General features: G+C 45.6%; 1 protein-coding gene across 10 annotated transcripts in view; it reads right to left on the minus strand.

Moving 5' to 3' along the window:
• The window catches only part of RPAP3 (RNA polymerase II associated protein 3), a 286,980-nt gene that overhangs the window by 180,109 nt on the left and 87,982 nt on the right, over positions 1-18,889 (minus strand). For all 10 annotated transcript variants that reach the window (XM_078675415.1, XM_078675461.1, XM_078675426.1 and 7 more), the window contains one exon: positions 16,174-16,244. In XM_078675415.1, the coding sequence (XP_078531541.1) occupies positions 16,174-16,244 (71 nt within the window). The remainder of the gene's footprint in view (positions 1-16,173; positions 16,245-18,889) is intronic.

An 18,889-nucleotide genomic window follows, 5' to 3' on the forward strand; every position in this document is an offset into this window, starting at 1 on the left:
TGCTAGATCTCCGTCATCGTCGAAGATGTTCTAGGGTGCTGGCGCTGACCTTTGCATTTCTTGCCTCGCCGCTCGTCGATTCCGGATAGTTTTTTTCGATCGGAACTGGGCACAGGCTAGGCAACTATCTTCATTGTGGTCTGGAGATAGGCATTTGTTGCACACTAGATGCTTGTCGGTGTGCGGGAACTTCGAGTTGCACTGCGGGCAGTACTTGAATGGACTTTGTTCCATTGACGGTCGGTCCACGTAGTGTCGAGAAGGCCTCACGGCCCGATTCGACGACTGAAGTGCAACGAACGTTCAAAAGTGTATCGGTACCGAGCGCTGAACAATACCGACGGATCCGAAGGTCTTTTGGCCTTGTGAAAAGTTTTTCTAGATTCCGAACTTGGAGAGTAGGAAAGTACATCTGAACCCAATGGCGGAGAAAAACAATCTGGGGATGGAGAGGATGCCCATGCGCACTGTAGTCCGAGGGAGGAGCCACCTATCTCGTGATACTTCGAAGACTCTTCCAGGACAACAATGTGCAATCATCCGGACCCAACACTAGGCGGCGATCTATGCACAGATATGAATTCAGCAGCCCACATACCTCGAACATTCTGTTTTGGCCCCGGCTCCTAACCCCAGGCCTGATGTTGCCCTCGAGATGCCTGCCGTTTCAAGTCCTTTATTGAGTTCACCACCTGATGCTCACCTTGATGAGACTGAATATACTTACCCCACTGACTTATCAATGCCCGATTTGCAAACTTATTTGGCTACAGAATCCAGATTTTCATTTGACACCGACTCTCACACATTGAAGACCCCTTCAAAAATGTCTGTTTTTGCAACATGGTTTAAAAAACATTTTTTGATTCCTCCTTGGACCTGCATTTGGTTGGTGCTTTTTTCAATTTACCTGTTCATGTCAATTAGATTTGTGGTGTATATTTTCCGCCTTGTCAACGGACACTATGTTGAAGAGAAAACATGCATTAGACATATTAACGGAACATTGGCTCCCCATTCCTCATCACACAGATTGAAGAGGGACCTGGCTTTTGTTAACATCACTGCTTGGCCCGTCTTAGATGGGATTGTGTGGGATGCTATTAGATTTCAAATCCATGGGCCCACAGAGGTTATTAATGTCCCAAATGTCCTAAGGGTTTCTATGGGGGATGTGATTAAACGAAATATACGTTCTGTTGATTGGGATGTTCAGGCCGTAGAAGCTTCTTTTCTGATTTGAAATATTATGCTGCCTTTGATGCTGAAGATCTGTATCTAGATTCCGCAAATTATGGTGATCTGTTTTGTTACCAACACTTTGGCAATCACTACCTGCATAAAGCTAATACCAGGGGGAATACTGTTAATTATACATAATGGGAACATTGTCCCGCTCCTGTACAAGGCAGTTCTGCTTCTATTTTAAGGAGATTCACTTATTTTACTGATTTTAAATTCGTCAAATCCCAATGCATTTTATTTTAAAATGACTGAAAAGTCCACTTCCAAGGTTAGACTTACCCACATAAAATTATTGTATTCGAAGTCCTTTTTAGACCAATTGGCTGTTGGGGGCTACGAGCTGTGGAAAGATACTATTGATCTTAAATCTGTTTGGGGTTCTAAAGATTGGCAAGTGCAAGGCACAGAGGCTTTGCATCGTGCATGCCTCATCCCGAACCATATGTTGTTTTTGAACTCTACAATTTCACAGACAACTTGCTTTGGATTGGCTACTACTAAAAAATCAAATGCTCCTTTTTTTCCTGAATTAGAAGAATATTCCGGTTGGAATAATACCAAGTTATCCATCAGAGAATTACAGACTCTGTTACTAAATTCTTCCTTTAACATATCCAGTTTGGATCCTAAGGGTTGGTTGCTGTGGCACTAAAGTGCTGATTCCTGCCAGCATCGCTTTCTGGGTTTAGCTCCAGGCTACACACAGGTCAGGGTGGATCCCCGTTTTGAAAGTTGCCATTCTGTGACTACCTATTCTGTAGGCAAATTATGTCAGAGTTGGCTCAAACATTCCACTTTGGCGTCAGTTAAGCTGCATTTATCTAAATTAACTGACAATGTTGATTTGAATGATTTTGTGAAAGGCCCGGCTTCCGGCAGATCTAAAAGATGGATATATGCTATTTACAACGAAGTCTGGAAACTGTCCCAGATTGAGGCGGCTTCCCGCATTAGAGCTATAGATCAAGCAAACTTAGAAAAAGTGCTAGCAGTCGTGGATAACAGCATTAACACGTTTACTTTCCGCATTTACACATTAGATAATATTGTTTCATCTGTTTTTGATATTGTGCAAGAAGATGTGTCTGTTTTGTACCATGGTCAAAATTAATTGCGCTCTATTTGCTTGGACCTTGCAGACCCTAAAATCTGGGAAAGTGCAATGGCACTACATGAATACTTCATCCTTATTTGCCCCATTTAATTTGACTGAAAAGCAACGCTTTATGTCAATGAAAGATGCAACTTTTTCTATGTTACACATTGAAAAGTTAGAACCGTTACCTTTTTCTGTGGCTGAGACAAATTCGGCAACGTGGCTTATCCACGGATTGATAACTTTACCTTTTCCCCTTTTCAAGTTCGAGGCCTGTATGAAGTACTATGCAATAGGCAGATATGAACCTCTGGGCACCGCTTACCTTCATGAAGCTTGGTCACTACCATTTACCTATAGGTGCCTTAGGGAGGGAAAAGAGGTTTACTTGAATGGTGAGTATTGCACTACAACACCAGATCACTCATTAATGTGTAGGAATATACAATTACATGGCTCTTGTAACCAGAACGAGACGAATTTAGCATGTATTTTGAAAGGTACACCGGTACCTGCTATCATACCCACATTCACATTACTGGCAAGCAGGAGTCATTTACTTTTAACTAATGAAGATTATTGTGGGATGGTAGCCGGAATTCCTTACGTGGTTATGGTTAGTCAGCTTGTGGTTTGTTGTAAAAATGTAATGTTCCCTCCTCCGCTTGGGATGCTTGATGTTTCCATCTGGCCGACGATTCCGACCTTGAAAGCAGAGTTCAACAAGATGAGTCATATAAGAGCTCAATTGTCTCAGAAAGAAGTCGCCCCCGCATCTGCTCGTGAAACATTTGTCCTTCACATGGCAAACACCCGCACAGAAGTGCATGCTTTATTAAATACGGACTTGCCCTTGCATTTCAGACAGTTAATTCACACTATCTTTAATGCATCCTCCACCTCAGGGCTGGCTCACTTTTTTAAAGTTGTAAGCAGTGGTCTTGTGACTTCTTTTCAAAGTATATTTGGTGTGTTCCCGGCATTTTTTCATTTGATTTTTTTCCCTTAATGCTTGCTCTTGTTGCTGGCGTGCTTCTGTTGTTTTGTTTATTTAAAAATGGATGCACGTCCTGTGTTGCGAGAAGATCTGTCACGACTGTTGCTGCTCCGCAACCGAATGCTTGAATATTAATGGAGTGCTGCCTCTTGCTACATTGAGTGCAGCTTATGGATTATCGTTTCGATTTTCCTTCTTTACATGCGTCCAGCCTGTCTTTCATTGCCCAAGTTGCGATTTCGACTGGACCCTGGATTTGTGTCTCTGCAATACGGTGCCTCCCAAAGCGGATTATAATCAGTTTATGAGCCCCTTAGTTGCTCATGAATTGCTTTGTTCTAGCGGAGGGATTATGGCCTTTGCAGCGATGCATGGAGTCCTGGGACATTGGAATGCTTTCGCAGCAGCGCAAGATTTCTTAGCACGCAGCTTCATTGAAGAAACAGAGAGTTGTCCTCTGATGGTGCTAGAGGCTCCGGTAATTGAGGAATATATCCGATGTCCAACATGCGACGTCGGTCATGTGAGAGAGAAAATCGATAACACATCTCACTCCAACAATGTATATGCAAAATATGTAGCAACTGCCTCCAATAGGTAGTCACTGTCCTCATCTGAAAACAGTTCAGCCATCCAGTTCAGCAATGGGAAAGAACATACTTGTTCCTCAATTACCGGAGCATGCATGCATGCATGCATGTATGTATGTATGTATGTATGTATATATATATTTTTTTTAAATAGTTTTTCTCAATTTCACTTTTTTCCACCCAGCCCTATTGGCTTCATTATTTCCGTGACTAAAATTGACAATTTATGGAGTTTGTTCCCGTTTTTTCACAGTGGCAATTTGAACTTGGTTCTAAGTGTCGTTCTTGAACTCTGCTTTCCGAAATTGCCCCTTTTTCTTATCCGCGCTCGGATCAAGGGAGGGTGTCATGGGGATAAGCCTTGCCTTTACACTGTGTTAAGTTGACATGAGCTTATTAGAAGTTTTAACGCCACTTTCCCTTGCTGATGCCTTTGCACACGGCACACATTATTATAAATGTTTAGAATCTAGCAGAGTTTTTCGCTTCACACGAGAATAATATGTTTTTATATACGAGCAGCCTTGCTTGGTAAGCTTTGTCTGAACAGTGAGTGCCAAGGCCTTCAAGGTTATTTCAACACAGTGGTTGTTGTTCGGACTGATTAGCGCACGTTCTAGACATGACATATATGCAGCTGTGGCCACCTCTGATTTTGGCGCGTTTAATAATGCACTGCGTAGGCATAACACACACTTGGAGAGCATTCGCATGCAGAGAGCTGGTGCAGAAACTGATGTGATCCATTTCTGCTAGGACCAGAGGTATGGGGCCGCCCTTGTAATCCCAAGAGACCTTCTGTAGATATAAAATAACCTACTAGCAAGGGAGGGTGAAATATAGGTGTATTCTAACATGCTTTCCATTTAGCATTATACAATGATTTCTCCCTTTGTATTTTATGGAATAGTAACTATGCTGATAACCTTGTTGCTTATAATATGTCTGCTTGTATTAGCTAAGATACTGCGCCTGAGAAAAAGGCATTAGAAATAAATATTTCAAACTTTCACGTGTCTCCATTTTCTCCCCGTTTGGACTGGTATGAGAGTATAACGAAAGAGTGTTCATGTGTTCCACAATGCCTGAGGTAATCTAAGTTCCATGTTCTGGGTTGTCTAATCATTGGGGTTATGGAAGAACCAATCAGACACTGATTGCAAGTCTGGTAGGGGATTTTGGCTACTAAGGTGAGTATTGGCACACCCTAATTCACTGAGGTTCCAAGTCTCTATGCACAGTTCTGTGTAGGAGCAGAATCCCTGCTACACCTGGAAGTTAGTTTCTTTAGTAAAATAGGTAATTGGACATCAATTGAAGTCATTGAGAGGGTCTAATTTAATTGTCCCTCCTAGAAATAATTCCCTTTTGATCTATTCCGCTGCTTCATTGTTGTTTTTCCATTGTCTCCTAGGTAGATCAGCAGGTCATCTGCGTAAAGTGAGACAGTATGCACCTGCACGCCCAATTTAAGGCCCAGCCCTACCCCTCCCAACTGGAACCTCTCTGCAAGTGGTTCTATTGCCAGGGCAAACAAAAGAGGCGAAAGAGGACACCCCTGCCCAATGTGCCGGAATATTTTCTACTGATTAGAAATTGTTTTACGGTTTTGACTCTTGCAGTGGGCAAAGCATAAAGGAGTCGCCCCCACTTCATTCACCCAGTTACTTCCAAGGCCCATCCGTAGCATGACTTCAAATAGGTACTCCCAACTAACCGTATCAAACGCCTTTTCCAGGTCGATTGATAAAACTGCCATCTGCGGATGAAGCGGCGCTTCCTCGTGATAAAGTACAGAATAAAGTTTACAGAGGTTGTAAGAGGTACAACGGGAAGGGATACATCTGTTTTGATCGGAGTGAACAAGATGACTCATATGAGGAAGCAATCTACATGCCAGCACCTTGCTGAGGATTTTAAAATCCAGATAGAGTTTAGAGAGGGGTCTAAAACCCTACACTCTAGCACCCGTCTCCTTGGTCTTGGGGAGTGGAACTACCAATGCGTCCCGTGTAGTGTCAGGGAGTTCGCTCCGCTCAAGTGAGTCAGCATATAGGATCTCTAGCCGTGGCGCCAGGCCATGGGCAAACCGCTTATAAAATTAACCCGGGAAGCCGTCTGGGCCTGGCGTCTTGCCCGGAGCCATGGCCCTAATGGCCGCATGTATCTCGTATTGCATCACCGAGCCCCCAGCTCCTCTTGCACTTGACGGTCCAAGGTCTGGAGAGGCAAAGGATCTAAGAAGTCCTTAATAAGTGATGGACTGGTAGCAGTAGGGGCAGAATAATACCTCTCATCGTAACTTTGGAAGGAGGCATTAATGTCGTCTGGGGCGTAATGCATGTCACCTGTTTCCTGCCTTAATTGAGTGATGGGTGAACCACGTGTTTCTGGCTGAATTAACCACACCAAAAGCCGACCGGCTCTCCCCTCCTTCTTCTGCACCCTAACCAGATACTCCATATAACTGTGGCATCTAAGGAGGCCCAACACTTCGTGGTAACTTGCTCGCGTTCCATGTAGACTAAGCGATAACGCGGGATCAGCCCCCTGAGAATTATCAAGCTGGCGCAATTTTCCCTCCAATTCTAGAATTTCTTTACTTATTTCCCATTGTGACCCAAACGATTGCCCCATGCAGTGGCCCTGTACCACTACATTTAGGGCCTCCCATTCCAATAGGGCTGAGGACGCCATTTGCGCCTTTGTGTGGAAGAAAGAGTCTATGAGACGATAAGGACGATCAATAGGGGCCATCCTCCAGCGCCAATGGGTTGAGCCACCAAGAAGGTATCGGCGGGCGTCTCCCTATAAGTTGGTAAACTAGCAGTAGAAGGCTATGGTGAGATAGGGTGCGCCCCAGATATTCAGTGTGCATTATGGAGCCACTGAGGAAGGTGTCCAGTCTAGTGTGCACTTGGTGGATCAGGGAGAAGAAAGAATTTTCCCTATCTCTGTCGTGTTGCCTTCTCCGTATATCTTCTAGGCAGCAATGATGAATCCAGTCCCAGAATCCCGCCGCCGTGCGATGTGACTATGCCCCCAGGAGCGGAGGATGGGAGTGGTCGGTCAGAACATTCGCGACACAGTCAAGTTCCACGCCCAGCAGTACTTGTCCGTCCACACATACCGCCATCTGACCAGAGTGAGAGTACAAGTAAGTGACCTGATCTTGATTGGGAGCATATATGTTACCTAATGTTATCGCTTGGCCCGCCAGTCTGCCCGTCAGGAATACGTACCTACCCTCAGCATCTACCAGTGCATGTGTAAGGTCGAAGGGGACTCGGGGCCTAAATCAAATTAATACTCCCCTTGAAAAGGCCGAAAAACTTGTTGCGTAGACCTGACCCCGACACCTTTTACTGAGTTTTCCAGCTTCCCCCTTGGCTAGATGTGTCTCCCTACGTCGTAGATACGAATAAATATTGTGACGATTAGCCATGGATCAAATCCCTCATATATCCCAGGTTAAAAACCTTATTACATTATGTGTGTGTGTCATATTTCCGATGCATCCCTCGGTGGACACCCCGCAAGCTCCCCTCTGAGTCCACTCTCCCAGTCATGTTTGGGCACTCTATTCCTCAAACATCCGAACATTAACAAACAGAACAATCCCTCAATCGAACAACTCCCCTATCCCAGGGCAGTCCGACAACAGTCAGCCGCCCAAACTGCATGCAGAACATCGAGCACTAATTGAGGCCCAACCTTAGTCAAGCAAGGGTCTCAATGGGGGGTGGCAGAGACAAGAGTGTAATCTAAAATGTGTAGCTACACATATTGCACCGGCCTAAGCCAAAGTAAACCATTGCAAGTCTCCCAGCAGGCACCTGGGGCACTCCTCCTCCCAATAAAATCTACCAAAATCACTGTCTCATCTCAGAGTCAGATAATATCGTCTGACGTGTTAGGAGTCACCACCGGTATGGTCACACTACCATTGTGAGAAGAGTCTGTGTCAACCCCCTCAGTTTTCTTTAAGGAGCGAGACTCTGCCTCCAAAGGGGACTTCCTGCCCTGCACAATTGCCGCTACTGCCTGCAGTGCCACCACTCACTCCTTCCCCGTTTGCGAGGACGTCGGTCACTTCAGGCCCCTTGTCTGGGTCGTCTCCTGGTTCTCTTTCTAGGCTCCTGGTTCCCAGGTGCTGTCGTGTTTGTCTGCACATGTTAAGGGGCTCAAGTTCTGTATGTTTCTATCCATTCCCATGCAGACTTAAGGTCCTCACAAAAATGTGTCTTCCCGTACAGTAGAATATGTAGGCGCGCAGGGAAGATCAAGGAGTACCCGGAGGCCTTCTTCCCTCAATACTTTCTTCACCTCCAGAAAGGACGCTCGTTTTCTCTGGACATCCAGCGTGTAGTCAGGAAAGATGGAAACTTTACCGTTATCCATAGTGTATGGACCCTGCATTCATGCTTTTTGTAAAAGGACGTCCCTGTCTCTAAAGTGGAGGAGTCTGGCCACCACTGGACGTGGTGGTCGGCCAGGGGCTGGTGGTCTAGCTGATACCCAGTGCGCCCTTTCAAGGGTATAGAAGGTCGTCAAAAACTCCGGGGAACCAGACTTTGGAGCCATTGCTCCAGAAAGGACACCATCTCATTACCTTCTGCTCCTTCGGGCAGGCCAAGAACTCGTATAGTGTTCCTCCTGTTTCAACCATTCAGCATCTTTTGCTCTCCTCTCTAGCAAGCGGATTCTGTCCGAGAGGTCCCTCACTTGTAACGCCAAGAACTGTTGTGCCGGTTCGAGATCCGTTATTCTGGACTTTGGTCTTTACCCTCTCTGCCAAATTCTTGTGGTCCTCTCCGAACAGGCCCAACCCCACCGACACTGTGCTGATATCCTGATGTAGAGTGGACTTGTTGTTGGCAATTGCTTCCAGTATTTTTGTTAGCTGCTGGTGCACTGGATCAACCACATCTCTCTGCGGCCTCTCTTGTGAGATTTCCTCCAGATCCTGGGTAGCCCCTACTTGCTTTGCTCTCGGCTTGAACATTTCAGTCAAAGGTTCATTAGCACAACCTTATTATGGAGAAAAAAAAGGTCTTGAAAATTATTGTCTAGGGCCACCTTCCAGCTCATTGCTACTTCAGTCACCTATCCCACTGCCCAGATTCCAAACTCCTGGAGTGTTTGGGCCCAAGTTCCAACTACCACGCCCATGAGCGGTCAGGCATGCCACCTTACGTCCCGGCTTGTGGCTTTGAAACAGCTGTTGTGTATTCAATGACAGGAAGATTTGTTTGCTAGGTGAGAACATTAGCAGCCTCCCTCAAGAAGTGAGTCCCACTGGCTGAGATGTTGACGTAGGCTACGTTTGGGGGTCCTGCTGCTCGTCCCCACTGGTCAAGCCTTCCTTGGGACCCTATCCAAAAGTCGCTGCCCAGGTACAAGCCTTCAGTGAAGCCCACAGCCCTGTAGAACTGCCCCAGTGCTGGACTGACCCTCACAGGTTCTCCCACAGGTTGGGGACCTCCAGCGTGCAGGCACAGCCAACCGAACCCACTGCAGGACGCAGTCTGTTCCACACAAGGCAGCGAGACAAGTGCGAGAGGGCCCCTTAGTCACAGTTTCCAAGGGCCTGCCGCCCGATCCCCGTGCAGAGTTCACTCCGGTCCTTCGCCTCGCCTCCTCACCACAGCCTGGGTTGTAGGATTTCGCTGTCCTCCTGATGGCTCGCACTTGTGATCCACTTGTACTGGGGTACCAGGCCTCACGGCCCGGCTTCCTGGCCTCTGCCCAGTCTTCAGAGGCGTAGTCTGCAGTTGGCAGCCAACACGGGTCTTCGGCGTTGGCAGGCTGGCCCACTCCCTGCGCACCCTCCAGGCGAGGCACCGACAGACAAGCCTTCACCAAAGTCACCTGACCTCCAGGGCCGCCTGCCAAGACCCAGGGTGCAGTACCGACTCCTCACCGTGTTGGCCCACTGTCACAGGCCCCGGTCATCGTCACTCCGTCGGGTTCTTTGGCAAAGTGTCAGCTTATGTCTTCTTACAGATTGTTCCTGATTTTATCCTGGAGATCATGTTTCTAAATTCCTTTACGTTTGCTGTCAGAAAAAGAAAGGTAAAAGGAACTGTCTGACAATCATGCCGTTAGCAATAAAAGACAATAGGATGTCAGTGTTGATTCTAAAAATCATTTAAAAACCTTGTAAATGACTGTACACTTTTGTTTTTTAATTCTAAAATGTGATCATATATTTTAAGAGGAACAAAACAAATCGGAGCACAGTACTTGTTGATGTGCAAATGATAAATATTCGCTGAACCAGTACACTATATAGTTTTATCAGTAAACCTGCATGCCTTGAATCAAGAGGTAAGGGAAGAGTCATGTGCACCTATTATGTGGGTTAGATTTTAATTATACATGGACAAATGTTTAGTCTATTAAATCAAACAGTTTTTGTACAGCACACATGCTGGACTGAACTCACATATTCGAAGGTGCTCTCATATTTAATAATGAAGAAAAAGGAAACTCTATAAATAATTTGCCTAGGATAACACTATTTGGACCAGATTATGCGTATTACACTTGGGTCGAGCAGAATATTCAAGTCACTAGATCTGAAGGTGTAGTAAAATTGTTATGATTTTTGTTTAGCCCTGGGCGCCACCCCTGCTTGCAGAGGTTGGGAATCTTACACTTTGGCACACCCTCAGATGCAGGTCAGCCATGACAGATTGGAGGTGACAGTGTGCCGAACATAACTTGGGACCTTTTTATTTAAATTAGGTAAAAGAGTCTACTCCATTGAGTGGAGGATGGTCCCCACCCACGGCCACAAATTTTCTCTATTGTCCTGTATGGTTGAAGGGGATCTAGCTACAAGAATCACAGCCACTGTTTCAGCAGAGAAGTTAAAGCTGCTCAGTTGTCAAGTTCAATCTCCATGCATGGCAGTGCTATTTGCGCAGATTCAGGTGTAGTACTGTGCCCTGTAGCTGCGACAGAAGGTCCCCCAAAGAGGTAGGTGGATCAGGGTACATATGCCAACACTCAAAAGAATAGGGCACTTCACCCAATTCAGAGCTATCAAGATGACCTGAGTCTATTCTGTCCTGATCTTCAAAACTCAGGGCAAAAGATAGAAATGCAGAAAGCCATACACAAGTTCTGCGCCAAACAGGAAACTGAATGCATCCCCCAGGGATACTCTTAGGGAAAACTCCAGTGCACATTAGTCTTGACACTGTGTTTCTGAGTGGAGATGTTTTGAGACACCTCAGGGTGAAAAAGCCATTTGTGTTCTGCCAGGTGCTGCCTCCTGAGGTCATTCGCCCAGGTGTTGAGGATTCCCACCCGATGGTTAGCTACAAGAGAGATCCCATCAAGGCCTAACCATGTCCAAGGTCCTTCCCGACACAAGGTTCAATACCTCACACTGTGCTGTTTGCACTGTACAACATGGCAAATTTGTTGTTGTTAGGCGCTTTAGAGGCCTCCACTTGTTAGATGGGAGAAAGGCTTTCAGGGCCAAAAAAATCACACAAAGCTCCAAAAGACTGATGTGGAGTTTTCACTCTGATCTCCCCGGTGACCGCCCCAATACAAAAACAATTCATATGTGTTAGACCTGTCTGACTTTTTGCGTAGTCCCTCCAATATATTATTTATTTTGTCCCCTTTTTGCCCCTCATGCCTTTAATTATTTTTGTGTCCACTAGATTTTTCAAGGTGTTGGTCAAGGGGATAGGTGCTCCTTTACCCTCATAATCATTCACCTCAGTTTAGGTGCCCTTCCTGACAGGAATTTCCTTAATTCAACAAAATGGTGGCTTCTAACTGCCACAACTGTCAGTCCCCTAGAGTGCCCCATAGGTTAGTATTAGGCCTTCCAGTACCTTCTGGACCTTACTGGACCCTGTAAGGATAGGCTATATAAGGGTAGGGGTCAGGAAGCCATTTTGTGTAGACTGTTGAGCTAGAGGAGGGAGGCGGTGGTGAGAGGAGGTGGACGCGCTAGGAGAAGTTAGTTTGTCGGTGGAATAGGCAGCCTCTCCAAGGAGACGTTCCCCCGTTCATCCCTGACCAAACCCTCTTGCTAAGGCTTGGTAGCTGGAGGCATTGGTGGAACACTGACTGGCCCTTGTGAATCCTGCAACCCCTGCTTTAAGTGACGCTGTCTGAAAGAAGCTCCTTCCCTGCTTCTTGCCTCCTCGCCAGATCCCCTTACCGATTGATCTGAGGGAGATTCAAGCGAGTCACAGGGTCCGGCGTTGACTGTGGTAGTGGCAGGCGGCGCGCATGAGCAGAGGAGCGCTTAGTCTTGCGCAGGCTCCGTGATACCGGCCTTGTGTGAGGATTGGCGCTGTACGTGAGCAGGCCGGGGAGTGTCCTGGAACCCCGGGCTTCTGAGGCGTTGCCAGACAGAGACACTACTCCGACGCGCAGGAGCGGAAGCGCCGACAACGAAGGAACGACGGCAGCAGCGCGGGAGAGTACTTCACCGGCAGCCCCCGTCTGGCCTTCCTTCGTCCTTCTAGCAAGTGCGGAGAACCCGTAGTCCGGTAGAGGTCCAGCCAGAGTACGAACCAGGAGGGACTTTGCCTCATCCCTGTGTCAAATCAGCCAAGTAAGGTGGCGGAAAGGGGGGAAAAGGTGAAAGAGGATTGTCGGGTGACTGGAAGAGTGGGATCCGCCCCAAGCACACCGGCAGCCCTGCTGAATAAGGGCTGTGAGTAAGTCAGCAGCAGCCAGTGAGTGAAGGGGTGCCCCTGAGTAACCCAGTTGGCCGGTATCGGCCGAGTGAACTACACCTCTCCGTTGATGCAGGGTCAGAGGTTTCCCTTCGTGGTAACAGTGGGTTGCCTGTTTTAATAGGAGGAAGCCGCTGTGGGTGGTTACACGAGTTCAGAGCAGAAGGCGCCAGATAAACGGGGGTAGAGGGGAATTCTCCCTCAGTAATAAGTCCTCTGGGAGTTGCTAAGAGAGGACAGTACCTGTTTGGAGACGGAGTGGTAGTCTCCTTGCACAAGGAATGTAGTGCAGGATATATTACTTATCCAGTAGCCCTGAAACGGGGTGGGAGTTAAAAGTTAAGGAAATCATTGGTGTGAGCTCCTGGAAATACTTCTAGGAGGCCATTGTTCAATGAGAATACAGCATAGATTGGTCTCTTTAACTCTTTCCTTCTTCATTAAATGTGTAGCACTGTTAAGTAAATGTAAAGGAAGCCATATTGAACTGTAATGAAACTGACCAATGGAATGTGAAATGAAATTGTAAATGTTATCTGTTAAGCAAAGTGAGAAGGAATAAGGAGAAATATTGGTGTAAAAAGAAAAGAGATATACAGAAGAACCTAATTATTTTTATAAAGCAATCCATATTTTTCCAAACATTGGTGTAGCGTCCTTTTTGAGTGAAATTACGTTGGTTTACTGCTGGGTGGTTTGCAACCTTCACACATATGCCTCTAGTGATAGTGTCTTACCCTAGGCCAGGCTACCCTAGGTGACCTGACATATTTAGGTTCCAACAATATGGAACTACTGTAAAGACTGGGGGGGGGTCGAGGGGGAATGGTGTAACCCCTCTGAACAGTTTGTAGCATCCACTGTTCTGAAGCTTTAGTTCTACAGCTATGTAGGAAAAATCGCATCCTGCCCCCTACAGGCTAAGCATACTCCTCAAAGGGTAAATCAGAATGGTGTGTTAGTTGTTGTGGCAGGATTGCTGTGCTTGGCGTCATCCATGACCAGCTTCCACCATGTCCTCTGGAGCCACAAAAATTCAAGGATTCGTGTGGTACGTGTTACGAGGCCTGAGACTAGCAAGAAGGTACACCTTGTAAGTCATTTCAGAATTTTCATTATTGTTGGTGAAACCAACAGACCGGTGAAGTTAACACTAGAGCGTATGCAGTAACACAACTGTCATTAAAATACTCTAAAGCAGAGTAAGCTTCTCTCCGAAGAGTCGAACTATCAGAAGGTTTGCGCATCGGGGATGTCTGAATGTCACCTGAGAACTCTGTGGCCTGTATCCAGTCACAATGCCTGATCACAACACTGGTGTCCATCCATGGCATGACCCACACAGCGGTGAGTATGCTGGGTAGCTGAAGTCTGCTTTTTCTATGATGCCATCAAAGCGTCCATTAAGGCCTCATTAAAAGGCAGCAAGCGCTCTGATGTAGCAGGCCCAGGCTACTTTTTGTCTCAACAGATAGTAATTGTAGATCCAGGAATACTTTTGCCCCTCTGCGGAAAACCATTTCAAAGAAAGTACTTTTCTCAGACGGTGGTCCTGATGGAGATTCTAATTTGGTCAGAGACAAAGTGTCTAGGCCACTAGCATTTTTAAGTTATAGTCGAGTATTTGTATGAGGAGAGGGACACTCTGGGACAGAAGATGGCTGCTTCCTCAGCGTCAACATCATGCCTAAATGATGCGTCTAGGAAGAAGCAGGGGATCATCTCAGTTTGGGGACTCTTTATGGTTATCTCATAGTAAGACATTGTTTGGCCTATTGTGGACCGATATCAGAGTGGGATCAGAGATAAGCTTCAGCTAACAGTTATGGAACGGGAGCCGCTAGAGTCAGGACCAGGGCTGGGGAGATCAAGACCAGGGTGGCCTCTGGGTCTGGAGTGGAGTTATGGGCTGGCGCCAGCAGAGAGCTGGAAAGGAGCCCAACAGGTTAAGAGGGCCATGGAAAGCCCTAACGTCAAACGTGCAACTGGAGGCCAATGGGGAAGGCAGCATCGCTTTGAAAACCTGTAGCTTTGCTTCTTTGAAGGCCTCAAACTGTTGCTGGGTTGCCAGAGCCATATAAACTCGGGGTGGCTACAACCACCCTTGCAATTAGCTTGGAGTCAAGGGTTGGGTCTTTGGAGTACTGACTATGTGGCTTCTCCCTTGTGCAGGAGTGGTGAAAGGGGGTATGAATCCAGCTTAGTCTACTTGGACATGATCTGGATTTTGACGTATTCAAAGATTAGGAGATAGACAGGTACTTGGCACAGGAGCAGCCCCATAACTTGGAGCAAGAGTATTCTGTAGTTTCGAATGCAAGCAACCCCATTTTTTGGGTTCTGCAACACAGAGTTTTCCTTCAAGCTCCCTGATCATTTCCAGGTATATATGGAAGACTGTGTCGCATGGCCAGAGTATAGACACAACAGGCAGATATTGTGAGGAACTGTGATTTACATATGTAAAATGTTTTTTGGAGGGTGAGGGAGTAAACAGTTCCCTTGGCACACTGTCAACATTTTGTTTTGGGTAGATACAACCGACAAAGGAGGTAACAAGCTTCTGTTCTCCATTGAAGGGCACTGAAAGAAAGGAATAGAGGTCCGTGTGTAGAAGTGACATTTATATGTGGGCTCACACTGCCACTTCCACAGGCAGCAACAGGCTGTTATATAGAATCAGATGGAGCCTCCTGCCAGCACACAAACACATTAGGTTGCAAAACTAAGTATTCAGTATGGCACAGGGAAGTATCCCTTAGAACAAAACTTTATTTCTTTAAAACTCAACTGCACTATTCTCAGTTTCTCAACGTTTTAGTGCAATTCATAAGGGTGTGATTAACTAAGAGGGAATCTTAAATGTCTTTTGCCCTTTGAGCTCAAGCTTCCAGCTAATTCCAAGAACACTCCAAGGCCATAACTTGTATTTAGAATTTTCTTTGTCTTCTTACTTTGACTCTGTCTCCTACAATTAATTCAAGTAATGATTTTATTGCTCATTTGTTTTACTACTTTACTTTTTTGAACTGTACAGTCTATAAAGCCCATTCCATTCCCCTTGTTAAATCCAATTTTAGTGCCAACTTTTCTTTGCATCCAAACAGTAATTCAAACTCAATTATAAATTGCACCTCAAGAGTGTTTGCCCTTCAGATTTTCACGTTTCAATTTTGTGCACCAAGGAAAGGTAAACCTGGTTCAGGGTGTGCAAAAGGGAAACTCAATGATGCAGTAACCATGCACATACTAATTACTGCACCCTGCAGTACCACAAATTGGGCGGGGGGGACACACACCACACAACAATTGCTCGGTTAAAGTGTGGGTATTGTACTGACACCTATGTCTCTTTTTTATCTCTTGTCTTTTTTCATTGTTTCATTGCCCTTTTCTGCTGCCAATTGTTTGTTACTGCCCTTTGTAGTTTCCTAGCTGTATTTTATCACAAAGTGAAAGAAATTATGAAACTCTAAAAACAATTCCATGTTAGTAATATATATAAATTTTAGAACAAATCAAACTATTTACCTGAGCAATTTTTTTGAGCTCATTTTCTGCTTCAGAGTTGTTTGGCTCCAGCTCAAGAAACCTTTCATAATCTAAATAGAACAGAAAAGGCTTTACTAACATTTTTTAAATTGAAACCTGCAAACAAAAGCATACTATGCAACCTATACCTTGAAATTTGATCTTTTTCCTCAATAAATAAGGTTTGGCTATTAGAGTTAGGACTCTGGCATTAATAAAACAGAGCATATTAAAACAAAGCAGAAAACAGATGATATGTGTTGTTAACAATCCTTCCCCCTTCAAATGCCTAAGTAGGTTAAACCTACTTATTTGCATTAATGAGGGAACCTCTTGGCCTTTGAAAGATATACATGCCACAAATCATTTGACTCCAGCACTTACATGGCATGAATAAATGGTGACAACTGGTCGAGGTTATCAAAGTGTGCAATTGTTTTTAGTGTCATTACTTTCAGTCACATGTACTTCATTACAAGACAGGAGGCTACATTATGCATGAATCCTTTAATGCAACTCACAAGCAGCCGCTTAAATAATAAAAGAAGAATTAGAATGCAGTGACAGCATGACAACAATATAAACCATGAGCAACAACAAAGCTGCCTCTTTTAAATGCGGCTGCAAGCAGATTTATATTGATTGTTGATATTGTTTACTCTTTATCGTATTCATTATTTAATGTTTTTCCTTACTGCTACTATGATTAATAAGTTTAAGATTAATCCTGTCTTTTTATTGTGAACCTTCCAGACCTGATCTGGTTCCCTATACCCTCAACACCCCCCCCCCGCCGCCCCCCCCCGACTTCCAATTTATGGTTGTCGTATCCCTCCCCCACCTCCCTTCCTCACCGATGCGAGTTTGTGTGGGCTCCCACCTGTCCTCGGGACGCTCCGCCGTCCTTTCGATGCGCCTCTCCTCGTTGAGCGCGCAATTATTTTGAGCGCTTCCTCGTGATATGCGCGCTTTTCCCCGTCTTTGCCCTTCGAGCATTATTTACCCTTTTGGCATTTCAGACACGCTCCTCCTTCCTCGTGGGTGCGTCTCTCCCCGTCTAAGTAATTAACGGACCTTGGCAGCCCTACCTTTTAAGGTCCTTTAATTTAATCCTCCCGCAGCGGCTGGCTCGAGGGCTTGCCAGCCGCTCCCGGAGAAGCCTATCAGCTGTTCCCTCGCTGTCCTTTTTGTGCGCTTTTTACTCTTTCCGCCCCTTAAAAAAAAAAAAAAAAAAGGTGGTGAGGTCAATTCCCTACCTAGTTCCGGATTTTTAAAGGAGTTTCCCCTCCTTTTTTTGATCTATTTTTCTACATTTTGCCCAGCCGTTATATTAATTATTTATTAAGTGCCCCTTTATTTTTCTTTAAGAATTATTTGAAATACATTTAAATATTAATATATATATATATACATATCTTAATATAAAAAATTAAAAAGAGCATTTTGAAGACCTTATTAATAAGTTAACATTTTAATCAATCCTAGTTTAACTTACTTACCTGTCATGTCTGATCTGGAATCGGATGACGCTACTGCTAGCTCCCCTAACCACGCAAATAACTCCTTTAAGATTTTCTTACAGAAGGAGATGAGGTCCTGCATGCTGGACACGCTGAGGGAGGTCATGTCGTCCAAGAGACCATTCCTTCAAGTTGACAACATCCCCTGTGATCCTGATGCTTTATGCTCAAAATCTTCTAAAAAAGTGAAGCATTGTGAAGGCACTATTGGAGGTCGTGGCACCTCACTTGACCTGGGAGGTCCTAGCACCTCATGTTCTATGGGAGGCCCCTGCGCCTCAAAAGGTACAGGTGTCCCTCGCGACACGATTAGGATGGGTGTCCCTAGCGGCACGAACCTTGCAGGTGTCCCTCACGACACAATTGTTAATAGTGCATGTGATGATGCAGGCTCTGATTCGGATGAAGACGAAGCCTTCAAAGACGCTTGTGACGAGTTTGTCCTTGACCTGGATGGCCGGATCTGAATGACTTGGACCTTAATATCCATTCCGAGGTTGACTCCTCTCCCTCTTCTAGAGATGCCATTTTTTACCCTTTGGGTGGCTAAATGTTTTCCCCAAATAACATCTCCCACCCGAATAGTTCTAAATGGTTTCCCCACGATCATGTTGCAAAGTTTATTACTAGATGGATAAGAAATGAGAGACACGAAATACCCTGAGATCCGAATGCCCGAGGCCCTGCATCGAAGACAAGGTCTGTCTGGTCTCAATAATGAAAGGAGGAAAACCATTTTTAATAAAATTAACCCTAAGCTGGGTGACCTTACCGAAAGAGAACCTTCCAACAAACCCAAAGGTCTCCTCTTCGGTGAAGATATGATTAAGACCATAGGAAAGTACGTTTCCACCTTCACTGCCCTGGACGAGGCCCATAATAATATGAGGCGTGTCTTCTCCACTAACCTTTTTGGACAGGCCGGAAGAAGGGCCGTTCTTCTGGCAGCGGCAACTACCGGCCCTTTTCATCCAATAGGGGCAGAGGGGCTGCGGGCAGGGGTTTCTACCCCTTCAAACGACAATTCTACCCTCAGAGAGGAAGAGGTACTCACGGAAGAGGTTTCTCAACCCGAGGAACTGCCAACACCAACCCTCCAAGTAAGTCTTTCTTCTCCTATTTTCCCTCCCAGGGTCGGGGGAAGACTCAAACACTTCTATCACGTTTGGAGTTCTTTGACTCGAGACCCGTGGGTC

The sequence above is a fragment of the Lissotriton helveticus genome, chromosome 1_1, assembly GCF_964261635.1.
Source record: "Lissotriton helveticus chromosome 1_1, aLisHel1.1, whole genome shotgun sequence".
In the NCBI taxonomy this organism is placed as follows: domain Eukaryota; kingdom Metazoa; phylum Chordata; class Amphibia; order Caudata; family Salamandridae; genus Lissotriton; species Lissotriton helveticus.